This window comes from Leptonychotes weddellii, chromosome 10 (genome assembly GCF_054177405.1).
Source record: "Leptonychotes weddellii isolate Sample4059 chromosome 10, ASM5417740v2, whole genome shotgun sequence".
NCBI classification, from domain to species: Eukaryota; Metazoa; Chordata; class Mammalia; order Carnivora; family Phocidae; genus Leptonychotes; species Leptonychotes weddellii.
In genome coordinates, this window is record NC_138378.1 from 121,038,799 (window position 1) to 121,054,003 (window position 15,205).

At 49.6% G+C, this 15,205-nt stretch overlaps 1 protein-coding gene across 1 annotated transcript in view; it reads right to left on the reverse strand.

Moving 5' to 3' along the window:
* The window catches only part of DCDC2C (doublecortin domain containing 2C), a 27,603-nt gene extending 12,661 nt beyond the window's left edge, over window positions 1-14,942 (reverse strand). Inside the window, exons 1-4 of the mRNA XM_081797314.1 lie at window positions 14,911-14,942; window positions 11,022-11,159; window positions 8,238-8,280; window positions 686-812 (exon numbers count right to left, since the gene is read on the reverse strand). Of these exons, the coding sequence (XP_081653440.1) occupies window positions 686-812; window positions 8,238-8,280; window positions 11,022-11,159; window positions 14,911-14,942 (340 nt within the window). The remainder of the gene's footprint in view (window positions 1-685; window positions 813-8,237; window positions 8,281-11,021; window positions 11,160-14,910) is intronic.
* Window positions 14,943-15,205: the final 263 nt, after the last annotated feature.

The window sequence follows — 15,205 nt, forward strand, 5'->3', positions numbered from 1 at the left end:
AAGATAGCAGGAAGGGGAAAATGAAGGGGGGGAAATGGGAGGGGGAGATGAACCATGAGAGCCTATGGACTCTGAGAAACAGACTGAGGGTTCTAGAGGGGAGGGGGGTGGGAGGATGGGTTAGCCTGATGATGGGTATTAAAGAGGGCACGTTCTGCATGGAGCACTGGGTGTTATACGCAAACAATGAATCATGGAACACTACATCAAAAACTAATGATGTAATGTATGGTGATTGACATAACATAATAAAAAAAATGCTACTTTTTCCATTAAAAAAAAAAAAAAGTAAACCCAAACAGTTCAGGTGGATTTGAGTTTCATGTTTTCCTCCAAAGGCTGATCTGTTCACAGGTTGTTTGCTGTGTCACCGGTCCTCAGGGTAGAGCACGCCCACCCAGATGTTCACAGAGAGGATAGAATTCCTGCATCAATCTGGGAGGGCTTCCTCGGTGGAGAAGCCCATTGCCTTCATGACTAGGATTTTGTTTCTCTCCTCTCACTACCACGGCCCCTGGAGCTGAATGTCTCATTAATAAATCAGATTGTCACTAGTGAAGTTTTAAAATCAGACAGTTACAAGCCATATCTTTGCAGTATGAAACTGGACTGGAAGAAAAAAAAAAACACATTCTTCAAATGGTAGCACTTTTTAATGCCCACAGCCAAATGAAATTCACATTACCTGCGCCGCTTTGCATTAAAGGTTCTACTAGCATTTTCTTCTTTCCCTCTTTGGCATAAAAAACAGAATCCTGTTCCTTATGGGGAATGTTGTCGTATTTATGAGGTTCTTTTCCTTTGGAATCCTCCTAAGGTACAAATTAAGAATAAAAAGTATGTGAGGAACAGCAGTGTACCATGAGTCTTTTTTTTTTTTTTTAAGATTTTATTTATTTATTTGACAGAGAGAGACACAGGGAGAGAGGGAACACAAGCAGAGGGAGGGGGAGAGGGAGAAGCAGGCTTCCCGCCGAGCAGGGAAGCTATCATACGACCGATGAGGGGCTGAATTCCAGGACCCTGGGATTATGACCCAAGCCGAAGGCAGACACTTAACAACTGAGCCACCCAGGTGCCCCAAAAATCACTGTTTTCAACACCTACAAAACTATTCCCACTGGAACCTCTGAGCAAGGCACAGCATCTCTGATAAAAGGATATTAAACATGTGGTAGGTTTGTTTTGGACTGAGATAAAGGGAAACTCAGATGGTCCAAAAAAAAAATCTGCAGACAGTAATGACCGAGCAGGAGGGGATCACAGTGGAAGATGAGCTAATTCTGAGCATCATCCCAGCTCCGTCCCAAAAACTGTCGTCATAATACAAACCACCTTTCCAGTTTTCCTGCTTTCTGTCTTTACTGAACACAAGCAGAACTATATAAATCAAGATTTCTCCTGAGCTCTCTATGGCACCTCCCTATAACATCAGTATATTTATGAGGCAAACGACCGGCTGTTTTATCCTTGCAGAAATTAAAGTGCATAAAATAATCCCGCAACCAAATACAAGAACCAAGCGAAATCTTTCTACCTACTTCAACGGGCTTTCCTAAAAGTTGAAATCATGCTCATACGTATAGGAAACAGATCTTGGCAAAACTGGCCTTAGAAACAGAACACAGTGCGCGCTGCTTGTGTTTTGGGGGCAGCTGGGGGTTGGGATTCATCTATTTCTTGCAACCATTTTCCCGATCCTCAGCCTCTATGACAAGACACCCTGTATTTACTGTTACCTCTGAAGTACTAGCCGAAGGACAGTGACACAGGACGAGTCCCACCCTCCTCACAAGGACACAAAGCAACCCTGGTGCAGAGCAAAGCGCACAGCAAAAGCCAAGACCATTGCAGCCTGGCCACTGGCCACCGGCCCCACCACGAGGAGATGAGCTGGTCCACACCGACCTGGAAGGGGCCCACACAGAGCTTCGGGCCAGCGAGACGGCAGATGAAGAACACCCGTAAGTTCAATAAGTTGATTTCATTATTTAATCTCATACCTTACCAATGTACCTGATGGGAACGCGAGTTTCTACAAGCTCCTTATTTCTACGACATCCAGTGAAACCCAGAGCTGTGCTGGTTTGGCTTCTCGTCAATCTGAGCCTGAGCCGTGGTTTGGGGCCGTCTGTCTCCTCAAGGACAGCCTGACCTTGTTCACCTGCACACCCATTTCTCTTCTTCCCCTTCATCCCGTGCCCCCAGCACTGAGGGCAACCTCCATGTGTGGTGACTTATTTAGGATGGTTATTGCTTACGTCTCACCACTAGAATGCTGGAAGCTCCATGGGGCCAGAGATGTTTGTCTAATGATGAATTCCCAGAGCCCGGAGCCGGGCGGCACAGAGAAAGCTCTCAGTAAATACTTGCCCAGTGAGTAAGTGAACGGTGCTGGTATGAATCTCATCCCCCTGTGCCTTTCAGATGCTCACAGGAGTTGTCACAACTTGAGGATGGTGTCCAAGTGCCTCAGCTCAGTGCTGTGACCTTTCAGTCTAAGCCCGCCTACATTCCCAGTCTATTCCCTACTCAGGCTTTGCCCACCTTCTAGCTCATCTCCACCTGCGATGCCCTTCCTCCCTGCCTTCCAATTCCAGGGCAAGCTGAGCTTAGAGTCCCTATGCCACGTTCCTGGAACACCTGCATGTCATCACCAGAACACAGGTCCTGCCCTTTGCATTCCTGGGTCCAAGCAAACAGTGACCTCCCAACACAGACCCATGCCCAATGAAGTAATCCCAACAGTTGCTTAGTAAATCTTTGCTGATCTCTTGAACTGCGTAAGAAGATGTGGGGGAAAGTAGGAAAAGAAGAATAGGACAAAGACAGGGGAAGGGTTGGGGTGCATGGGTGGCTCAGTGGGTTAAGCATCTGCCTTCAGCTCAGGTCATGATCCCAGGGTCCTGGGATCAAGCCCCACGTCGGGCTCCCTGTTCAACAGGAAGCCTGCTTCTCCCTCTGCCTCTGCCTCTCCCCCCTGCTCATGGGCTCTCTCTCTCAAATGAATAAATGGAATCTTAAAAGAGAAAGACCGGGGAAGGGTTGCCGGAGTGCAGGGTATGGGAGGTGCAGGGTCGGCTACACCGTTGGCCCAGCCTGCCTTCCCACACCCATGAGGTGACCTCTACACGCCCTGCTGTCCCAACCTGCCTGGGACACCCCAGGTGTTTCTCCAGAGCTGCCACCTCCTCAGGTCCTGGTCCTGCTCCTATGTCACCGTGTCCCACGCAGAGGAGCGCTCGTCCACACTCCCAGCCCCACGGCCATGCACCTGCAGCTTCTGCCCACCAGCTCCCCACTGGCCTGCACTCCCCAAGGGCAGGACGGGGCCGCCTTCACCTTTACACAACGTTTGGAATGCAGTGGACACTGCGTGCCTCTCATTGTCAGAGCCACACAGATTTACAGCGTTTCTCAGACACAACAGATTGAGCAGGAAAACAGAGAATCTGTGCTTCCCCACACAAGGAAATGTCTAGGCATCACTGCTGTCCCCACTCCTCCCTGCCCTGAGTCCCGAGTCCAAAATCAACGCGAGTGCCCTACAAAGGTGTCAGGTGCTGCTTTTCCATTTCATTAATCTATTCCCCCATTAAAAACATTCTCAGGAAACATACCCGAGGCACACTGTGTTCATTTCTCTGCAGTGCTGTGGGGACTATCATTTTTCTCTGGAGCCTATTTCATTCGATCTAGCCGAACTTCAATGCTGTTGTAATAGATAGTCTTGCTCAGGCACATGAAATGCAGCCCCGCAAGGTAATGTGGATGAAGTAGAGAGTTTGTCTAGTGGAGGAACAGCAACCACCTAGCTGAGTTCAGAGTCGGGCCGCTCCCAGGAGGAAAGCCAGCGCTGCACGCTGAAGACCTCCCACCAGCTTCTGGAGTGAATGTCCTGCTTCCAAGTGGGCCAGGGTCCGCCATCAGAGAACCAGCCCCTATGCCAAGCATTAATAAAGTGGAACATTAGCTGACATTTGAACCTGACTGTTGCCTCTTCAGGCCACTAGAAGGAGACACAAATGCAGCCTTGGATGTTGTGTGATACTGCTACGGTCTTGATGTTATTAGCTGCAAGTGTCAGCTCCAACACACTTGTTCCACGCTGCACTTTACAGTTCAGTCCTGGTCATTAAAGTGTGGGTGTCCCGTGGTGTGCATCTCTCTGACTGTTTCACACCCGTGTGCACACAAAAGCACACACAGGCGCCTTTAATTTGTCAATGTTTTATCTCCTGTTCGTTTCTGTTCACTACCAACATTTGCGCTCTATGCCCAAAAGAGAAGTAGGTAATATTAACATTCTGGTTGTGGATGTGATATAAATACAATGCTTATTAATTATTTACTGACATTTTACAGAGGCTTGCACATTAAAATATTCATTTTAATATAGGAAAGCAGTTTTAAACATTTATTAAATTGGCCTCACTTCCTTGGAAAGTAATAGATCCAAAATCACGGTAAATGAGTTGCTGAAAACTGAATCTTATCTAACGAAATAAGAATAGGTTCACTCAGTTAATTTCCTAGGACTCAACAGTCACGGCTCAAGTTAATGGACACCTGGAGCCCCAGCGGCTTCTCCAACATTCCCACATCCACAGTCACCCAGACATCTGTGCTCCTGGCCATTATGTTTCTTCTCATTTCATGGAATCAAATGCCATGAATCATAAGACACGTGGTTATTTTACATGTCGCTAAGAAACAAAGCAAACTACCAGCTAAACTATGTCACACGGCTTCCCTGTTACCTGGAAGTTCTGTTTTCTACTGAAACAGCCCTTTCAGAACTTTTAGACACAGATTTTTATCACATAGCACATCTGCATGTAAAGCAAGAGAACAAGGCCACAGAAATAAATTGCTCGACTCCTCTCAAGATTCTACACCCAGAGTCGGGCTCTTTTGAGCCATTTCTGCGTTGGAGCTGAGTTTGTCTGTGCTTTGCCAGGCAGTGTGGACAGAGTGCACTACTATGATCTCTGGAATTTTCTTCCAAGCTGCTCTGCACATTTCGAGGCTGGTGCTTTCTTGCCTGGAGCACGGGAAGCAAGCCTTCTGCATCTGCCTCAGTAATAAGACGTGGTGGACGAATGTGGCAGAGTGCTTGCTGGCCACCAAACCCCCTCTCTGGATGCAGATGAGGTGTGCATATCTTGACTGCATGCCTCCACCAAGGGAGGGTCTCTTTCTCTACCTCCCGGAACCTTGCAACCACGGGGACGATGACCAGCACCAACATCCAGACGTGCTCCTAAAGCCAGCCTAGACCTTGCAGCCCAGCAACCCCTGCAGCTAAACGCAGCCTGTAAGGAAGCCTGGTGCAACTGGCCCAAGACCCACCCAGCCAACACGCAGGACATAGACAAATAATAAAACATCGCTGTGTTAATCCCCTAGGTCATGGCTCGTTACACTGTAATAGATTACTGAGCCTGTATTTTCAGCTGCACACGGTAATTTCCTTTCTCAGGTTCATAAAAGAGTTGGTTGTTCCTTTGGAAAAATATAAAGAATTAAAGAATGTACTCCACTAGCATAAAATTGCTGTTCTTTGTACCTTTCTGGGAATATAATTTTTCACTTCGATTCTGAATCGTATCAACATCATCTTGAGGACGTTTGCAGCAATGACGCTCAACACGTGTAGCTCAGCTGACATGCACACACCATGCACACACCTCAGCTGAAGAGACGGGCTCACCGTGACGACAGCGAAACCACGCATGACCGCTAACAGCAGCAGTCAGAGGCCATCTACATAGGAGGCACCCCACTTCCCACAGAAAACAAATCAAAGAAGTTTAGTAAGAGAGACATGGAAAGCCTAGCACACGCACATAAAGAAGCAATCGTACTTACCATAATATGGTTGCTGTGACTAATTCTAAAACCCAGCCTCAAAAAATAAAATAAAACCAAAACAAAACAAATTAAAATAAAATAAAACCCAGCCTCATGAAGCCAGAGAAGCCTGGGCTAGTTTTCATCCTCAAAAATGCACCTGTTCTTCACATGGGGCAAAGGTTTGTAAGTACTGAATTCTCAGCTCAACATACCATGTAGACCTCCACACGGGGAGCAATGAATAAGGTAAAATACCTTGACAGGCATTAACTCAACAAACGCAGAGATTTTACATCAACCTTTGTTAAAATCAATACCTGTTGTATTCTTTTAGGAATTCCCGTTTTTTCTGGAATAAAATGTGTTTGCTCTGTTGTTACATGCCTTGTCATACATCATGGAATATTTTCAATCATAGATTTATTTTTTCTAAAATAACACTCTTTATTTGCATTGCAGGGTATGCATGTTTGTGATGATTCCGTTTAAAGATTCTTAATGTTATGTATCATCCTTAAAACCTGTTAACTTCCCAGTGATCACTTTCCAAAAGAGAAGAGAAAGAACTACAGGCAATATCAGAACAAACATGTCCCAGATTTTAGACCAAATAGAACAAATATTTAATAAAAGGAAAAGAAAACACTATCCCTACCTATCAGGACCCAGTCAGAACAACATAATGAAATGAGCACATAACAAAATGACCTCGGACTCCTGGCTCCGTTCTCTGTGCTCAGAGGCTTCTCACACCATTAAAATATGGGATTCCAAGGTTGTACCACTCAGGCTGTTTCAACATTCAAACTCAGCGCCCACAGCTGAGAAAACTCTGTACATCCACGTCGGCTCCTTCTCCACCTGGAACATCTGCCCCCTTCTCTGAGCCACGTTAGGACCTGTGCCCCATTTGTGGATCTCCATGTGTCGATTACCCTTTCCTGCAAACCATCACCCTATGCATGAGACTCATTCACACAAACGTTTTATCATGAAACAAGTCTGTGTCGTCCGATCACATGCGATGAAGCTCATCCTTAGGGCAGAATCGTGTCTATTGGTTCTGTGTTCTCGACGATTCTCGTTCACTCATTCACCCAACAAACACTTAATACTAAAGACGATCCATAGAGAAATAAAACTGAAAATAAATAAGATGATCATTCAGCTCAGGAAGTTACCAAAATAACCAGAGTCAATTCAGAAAAACCTTGACGCCAAAGCCAGACAAGGACCACATGAAGCAGCAGCACTGGAGACGAATCTCATTATGAATAGACATGCAAAAATCCCTCACAAAATTGAGCAAAGTGTATTCCGAAGACCATTTTTTAGCAGTAGGGTTTTTTCAGTGAAGGTGGTAGGATGAGGACTGCAGTTGTGAACTCAGGGTAAAGAGTCAGGTCAGCTGTGTCATTACCTCCAGCGACACTGAGCTCCTTCAGTGCAAGTGTGGACAGGCAAGGGGCTGGGCTCATCCAAGGCTGGACTCTTGCCAGGCAAATACCGGGGTGGTTCAGAGGGTAAGGAAGCCAAAGTATTTCCAAGACAGTGGCTAAGATGGCAGTTACGAAATCTGAACTGCACCAGGAGAAAAGCCACGTCGAGGGCTGGCCGTGAGATGTTGGGAAAGAATAGGTCAATACGTGGGGGGGGGGGTCAATACGCAGCTGATGAGCCTCCGGAGGGAGGTGCCTGAGCAAAGGGGCTAAAAGCTGGGGATGGGCAGAGAGTAGGCGCTCAATAGCTTTCCTGAATGAACAGTAATGTCAGGGAGCCACTGAAACAGCGTTTTTATAAATGGGTGGGGGTATGTGGTCATCACACACACGGGCGGTAAGACCCGTATGGCCGCCAAGATCTGGCTTCTGCCTGCCTTCCCAGGCCCGTATCCTGACACTTGCTGGCCGCTCTTCTCGTGCTGTCTGTGACACACCGCGTGCAGATAAGCACACACACAGTGAGCGCTTCCCACCTCTGCACCTGACGTGCCCCCTCCCTGCTGCCCCCAGGCCCAGGGCGGCCACACCAGGCTTGGCCCCTCTCCCTCCTGTCTGTCCCTACGCTCTGAGCCACGTCTCGTGGCTGCACACACAGCCCAGAAGCTCCGGGCCCCACCGCCGGGGCTGGCCTGGGGGCGTCCTTGTCACGTGTCCCCAAGCACCGTTCTCATCTTCACTGTGTGAAAAGGACTTACTGGGGTTTTTTTAGAGAGAAAGAGCGTGAGCAGTCAGGGGCAGAGGGAGAGAGAGAATCCCAGGCAGGTTCCACACTCAGCACGGAGCCCAACATGGGGCTCGATCCCAAGAGACCATGACCTGAGCCGAAATCAAGAGTCAGACGCCCAACCGAGCCACCCAGGCACCCCGAAAAGGACTTACTTTTTTCTTTCTTCGTGAGTATTTCTCTATGTCTGCATACTTTCTGAAAGACAAAAGAGTCAACTATAAATCTGTAAAAGTCAGCCAAAAAACATCTTTCTAAAATTGTAGGCTGCAGCCTTGGCTTTCAGGAGGGCAAGGCCCCGCGGAAGGCCCATCCAGTACCCCCTTCATCACGAGCTCACATCAACGGCATTTCCCCGCCTCAGAACGGAAGGGGCCCCCACTGAGGTTGGCTCAGTCTCCTTCCTCGAGACCTTGGAAAGTCCGATGGATTTCCATTTCTCTCAGGGTGAGTGGCACCATGTTTACAGGCACCTTCTGCCCTGAAGCTTGTATACGGTCGTGGGGGGACATCCTAACACATCTGAGGTTTCGGGCAGTTGACAGTCACTCACACAAACACGGGTTTTTCATGCAACTCTCACAGGGACCCGTCCACACCTGTCTATGTGAGGAAGCACGGCTCGGGGACATGAGGGTTTAGTCAATGCCGCACCCTGACCAGTGGAAGAACAGAGACTCCAAGCCCATCCAAAACCCAGCCCAGCCTCCTCCCACCACTGACAGACCCCTTGTCTAACTGCCACCTTTTGCTCTGATGCGGCCCGGGATGCACACCCTGCTCCTAATTCTTCTGTATGGGGGCTGAACCCGCCGGTGTTACACACGGGGCGGAACGCTCTGGCACCCCACTCTCCAGCAGAAGGGCACCTCCCGGGTCCATGTCGTGGGTGGGGAACAGCTTCAGTCTCTTAGCAACTCTGTGGACTCGTTTCCTCTTTGGTGAGGGAAAAAGGTATTTAAGCAACCAATAGACCCGGTTCAGGGTTCAACACATGAACAGGTGACAGGGAAAAACAAAACACATGGAGAGCCGGGGGGCTCGTGTGGGGAGCAGGGGACACGGGAGCAGAGAGGGCCGTGCATCTCAGCTCAACAGCCCCTAAGGTATTTCTACCCACCATGCAGTTAGGACAATCAGCAATGAATTAGCAAGTGGATAAAATCAGGAAATAGCCCTGCTTGCCAGGCATGTGGCAGGACCCCAATCTAACCATCGGCTGTGGGGTCATTGTCTATGGACAGGACAAAAGAAGCCATTCTCTGCCTCAAAGTAGAAACCCTAACAGCAGGTGAGTGCAAACAGATACCTCCCGGGAGGTGTCTCAGCTTCCCAGGCTCTGGGCCAGGGAACTTACGGGGTGCATGCAGGTGAAACCATCTGACGAACACTGACACCTCTTTTTCTTTGCTCAAGATAATGACCATGAGAAGCGTGGTGGAGAAGCAGCTGCAGGGAAGGTCCCTGACAGGCCCTCACATAGTTGCTATGACTGCATGTAGTTCAAACACAGCCATGGGGCTGAGCAGTCAAGGCTGCCAAATCCCACCATCAGCAGGAAACCGATCCTCCCAGCCAGCCCTGGAAATCAGGAGCTCCCTCAGGGCAGGAACAGGGACTGGGTGCCCGAGTCACACACCGCGTCCCACAGCCTCCTGGAAGGAGGGCTACGTGTACATTGCAGGGAGGCGCCTGACACCCAAGTACCAAAATAGGGAGGAGCAGAGCCCCGCCTTCCAGGGCAGGTGACAAAGGGCGTGGCTGGCAGGGCACAGTCCCCCGGGGCTCACGGTCTGCTGGCAGGCATATCCAAGGCGGTCTGCCTGTCATCCCACGCCCCATCCTGTCATCCCACAGGACCCAGAGGCAAAGAAATCAGACTCAGCCCTAATACTGGGGCTTTAATCTGGGACAAAAATCAAGGATTTGGATCAGTACATACCGCTGAACTCCACAGTCTTGCAGGTCACCTCCTTCCTGACCCTGGCCCACCACTGAACCTGGACACCCAGTATGGACACACAGGAGCCCATTAGGAGCTGCAGCTGCTGAGGGCCCCAGACTAATAACCACCAAAGTCCCTCTAAGGAAGCATCAAGTGCAATTGTGCCCTGGGAACGTAAGTCAGACCACCTCATCAGGGGACTTCAAGGTCCTTGAATGGTGAGAACTGCAGATGGACAGAGTCCACACCTGTCTATGTGAGCATCCATGCAGGACTCTGGGCAAGCAGGTCAGGGCCCAATGCTGGGCTGCTCTTCACAGTAAAGCCACTGGGCATCCCTCAGGCAGGAGCCCACAGGAGAACATTATGCACTGATCACAAGAACTTGGCCAAATTCAGATGGCAAGCAGGAGAGTGAGCAAACTGCCCCAGGAAGGGACAGCCAACCTTCTAGTTCTCTGGACGCGAGGGGGACTCCACCAATGCTTTCATCTTCCTTGTAGACATTCCCGCAAGGACACAAATACACACACCGTAGTGCAGCCCGTTAGCCTGGGCCAGGATCCACTATAACCATCACCACTGGTTTCCTCAGTAGGGCCCGCCACCCCACACCAACTCCGGAGTCCAGGTCAGGGGAAACCGGCCAAAGGAAGAAAACAGAGGGAGGCGCTGGATGGAGGCTGGGCTACCACGACTGTGTCCCGGGGCCAATGTGTTTTGCAGGCTGAGGCCCTTTCTGTCTGAGACTCCCAGTGTCCCCCCACCGGCAGTTCGCTCAACACAAGGGCTCACTGTCCTTGTGACAACATCACACAACAGGGGTCCTCGGGCCTCACTGTGAAAATCCAAAACTGTGTCCTGTATAAAATGAGAATATCAAGTTTCACTCCAGAAAAACAGCCAAGAGCTGAACAGGCTGTACTTGGGGGCGATACTGGGGGAAAAGGCAAACTCGACCAACTCGGGAGGGAAAGGTAAGAAATGTGCTCACTGTTGGACCTCACTGGGCACCTTGGAGGATTTCCAGTAAGGGAAATATTTGAAGGTCTCCAGTCCTGCGGCAACATAGAAGTGGTTGTCTTGCAGATCCTTTGAGTTGTCCAAGAGATGCCCATTCATGGTAAATAATCTGTGAACAGAGCAAGAAGCGGCTGGAGACTTCAAGCAGTGACCTCAGGGCTGGGGGCATTTCTGCAGACAATATGACCGGGATGTGGGCTACCGGCGCGCACTGAAAGCGTAGGAAAGCGTAATCCAAATGGGCTAATTAAACCCCATCGGAGCTGCCCTTCCAAGGTTAGGCTTGTTTTCCATTTTTAGGTTTTTTAATTAAAGTATATTTTTAATTATGTACGAGTACTCAGAGGCCCTTGAGAACATTTTAAGCTCTTGGTTGGTGTTCAATTAATTTTAATAACAGTAAAAATTAATACAAATTGGCTTATATTGTTATAACAATACCTGGAAAACAGAGTGGTATTTTATTAGCAAATAATATGCCTTTTTATAAGCACCAAAAGACTAATATTTGTCTCCCTTTTATTCTGTACTCTTTTTTGGCAAGTATTCATTCACTCATTCATTCATGTAAGAAATGATTCAATGCACTCAGCGTTGAGCATCTTTATGCACTGGACAACGAGGTGGGCACTGTGTTGGATATAACTATGAGTAAGGAAGTCACTGCTACCCCCAAAGTCAGGGTTTGTACACAAACCTATAAACCAAATATGACCAGCGAAGGGCAAAGATCCAGACTTCCAAGAGGAGGAAAACCGGACTCAACTGTAGGCCTCACAGAGGCGGGGGCAAGCCGTGGGGTGAGGAGGGTGGGAGGTTTCCTCATGGGAAGACGGGTAAAGCCATCTGGGGTAGCAGGAGGGGCCTGGGCCAAAGGCCAGAATGCAAGGGTTGACTGTCACTGAAGGGGAAAGGCACACACACAACTTGCACAGAGAATTCTGGAGCCTGGAATATTCTAGGGAGAGGAATTGATCATTGAGTTCACCACAGTGATGGGAGACTGCCACGGGAGAGCAGAGAAGAGCTAGGTGCCAGCAACAGTCAGCAGACCATCGTGGACACACCACGCCGACGCAGCTGCCAGAGAAAGGAGCCCAGCCTGCGACAGGAGGCTCGGGCTGCCACAACAAGGGTGTGCAAGGTCATCGGGAGTCAGAGCAGCGATCTCCAGACTGGGAAGAGGAGAAGGGCACGCTGAGGAGGTCAAAGCCACCGAACCGTTCTCCCCTCCCGTCAGTCCTTCTCAAACCTTAGCGCCAGAACCACCTGGAAGGCTTGCTGACACGCAGACAGCCGGGCCCCGCCCTTAGGGCCTCCGGTTCCGTGAGCCTAGGATGAGGCCGGAACACTCATGTCTAACAAGTGCCCAGCTTACCCCACCGCTGCCGCCGCTGCTCTGGGAGCCCCGTGAGAACGGCCACCTTAGACCAGCCCTGGAGCAACGAGAAGACCTTCCGGACAGGCGACCACAGGGAGAAGCCCCCGGAGAGCCACGTGGGCAGCAGGTGGCCGCGACAAGGAGCACAACGCTGGGAACTCTGTTCCCCTCCTGCCGTGGCCCCTGTCCTGGGACACTCGGTGCGTCACCACACTGGAGGACCCAAACAGCTAGTGCAAGCATCCCCAGGGGTAAGTCGGGGAAGCACAGAGGCCGGCAGCAGGCAAGGGGGGGAGGGAGGCAGATGCGACCGAGGGGCAGCAAGGCTGTGCGGGCTGGAGGATGGTGTCCCCTCCTCTGGCGCTGGCCATCGAGGCTCCACCACGGAGCGTTTGGTGCAGCCCCCAGAAGCAGAAGTGTTGGAGCAGATGGACCAAGAATGTAATACAAACATGAAAAATACTGTAAATGAAATAAGAGGAGAAGTTACCAATATGAAACAACAAGAAAGCGTAAAGAAGAAACAAGCAAAAATACAGATGTGAATACTGAGTCATGGAGACGAGGCGCCCAGCAGAAGAGGTACAGACATGGCTCGAGCCGCTGTTGGGAGGACAAAACTGACAGGGTCTCCCAAAGGCAAGCGGCATGAGAAACAACATGTATAAGAGAAAAGCCGGGAAAGGAGGATGAGGAGGCGTGCCAACAGCCCAAAAGTAAGAATCTCAAAAAAAAACCTAAATGTAGAAAGGGAGAAAAATGTATAGGAATAATGAATCTGCATTTCACAGGATTAAAGAAAGAGGGAGGACCTCAAATTGAGTCAATAGGCGTCAAAAATGAGAGACCACCAGAAAACTCACATGTGGGCACATTAGGGAGACATCCAGGAATGCACACGAGCGTCCAGAAGGGCTCTCCCCGGAGGAGCAGGGAGCAAAGGGGTCAGAGCCGCACCGACGGCCCAACACAAGGAAGTGATGTTTTCAAAATCTGAAAGGAAAGAACTTTGAAGCTAGCATGGAAATGGGAAGGCCCGCTAAAATACCGTCGCACTGACTCACACCGAGAGCATCTCTACAGGGAGGAGCTAAATGAAAGGAAAAACAACTCCAGGAGACGCCACGAGGCATCACGTGGAGCAGGGTGACCACGCACCTCGGCACAGTTTGGGTTGTCCTTAAAAAAAAGTTAGATCAAAGAAATCCTACTTGGGATAATCCAAAATTCAAATTGTGGATCACAAGCACTGTGACGGGGTTGTTGAGCAGGAGGCCAAGGAGCTGGAGGAGATGGAGTCTGGGTTTGATTCTGGGGCCCAGGAGAATCTTGGCTCCATCAGCAGAAACAAGGAAGGGGATGCATGAGCTGACAGCTCAGGTGGAGGGAGGTGGATGCAGGGAATGAGCTCTCAACAGTGCCGGAGCTGGAGGAAAAAAGGGCCCTGGAAAAGCTCAAGTCAAATGTCCCAGACACACCGAAAGAGCTTCAGGTCTTCCTCCAGCAACGGGAGCCTTGCAAGGACGAGATTCGTTGCTTGTATGTTTGCTTGAATGTCTGTTCTCAGGTTAAGTGTTCTTTTCATGCAGTGATGAGAACAAATAAACTTACCCTTTGTACTTCCAGCATTTCTTTCATTCCTAAGCTCTGCACCTTTTCTAAATTCAACCATAAAGAATTGGTTGATTAGATTGATTGATTAGAAAAAATCAAAAGCTTATTAATCTAATGTCCTATTTTCCCACCGAACATCCTGTTTCCTTGCCTGCTTCGCCTCTGCCATTTCACATGTGATATGTGTGATTAATTCTACCACTGCTTCCGGCTCCTTCCAAAAGCTCACACAAGTCAGTCTGCTCCGCACAATGATGGGCTCTTTGTTTGAGAGTAACACACTGATATTTACAACTGCGTTCTGGAATCATCTGGGCACCCACAGTACTGACTTTTAGGTACCCTCTGACTTCCCCAGCACGTGTAGGGTCACGTGGTGACTCACCACCCTAACTAGGTTAACGACTACCCCACGGCTCTACGTGCCCAACAGCTGATGTCCCGCTCACAAGATAGGCTCAGTCTTCATCATTGGTGCCACAATTGTTGATTGTAAATCAATCGTTTACATTTGAATTTACCCCCCAAGAGAGATAACTGACAGCAAGTGAAATAGGAGTAATAAATGTTTTGGCTCTTCTACCCCAATGCCTACCACCTGGGGACCATCACTGTCCGTAAAGATGATACTTCAAACACTCAGCATCATTCCACATCTCTGCCTTTTCAACTCTGAAAGTTTGTGTCTTCCCTACACTTTCTCAGCCCACTCCCACGCAAGATTTTGGGCCTTCTCATCCCCAGCAGTGTTCCCAGTATTGAAGCCTTAACCTTTCTTTCTGCAGCCTGCTAGCCTGGCTGCTCCCACAGCTCCCTCCTTGTGGTCCACTGATCCACACCAGGCCCGTGGTCTAAGTCCACCAACCTGTCTCGGGATTCACTCCCACAACCAGCCATGGCTAACCCGCCTCCCCCCATCCCCCTGGCCACCTCACCTCTGTCCCCCCTCTGTCCACCCCACCTCTGTCCACCCCACCTCTCCCCATCCCCATGTCCTCATTCACCCATTCACCACACCTAGCACATGGCAGATGTTCGATGTTCAATAAACTGTGTTGAATGAAAAATGAAACAAATTGGTTAAAAATAAGTACGGGGGCAGTGCACCTGGGTGGCTCAGTTATTAAGCGTCTGCCTTCGGCTCAGGTCATGGTCCCAGG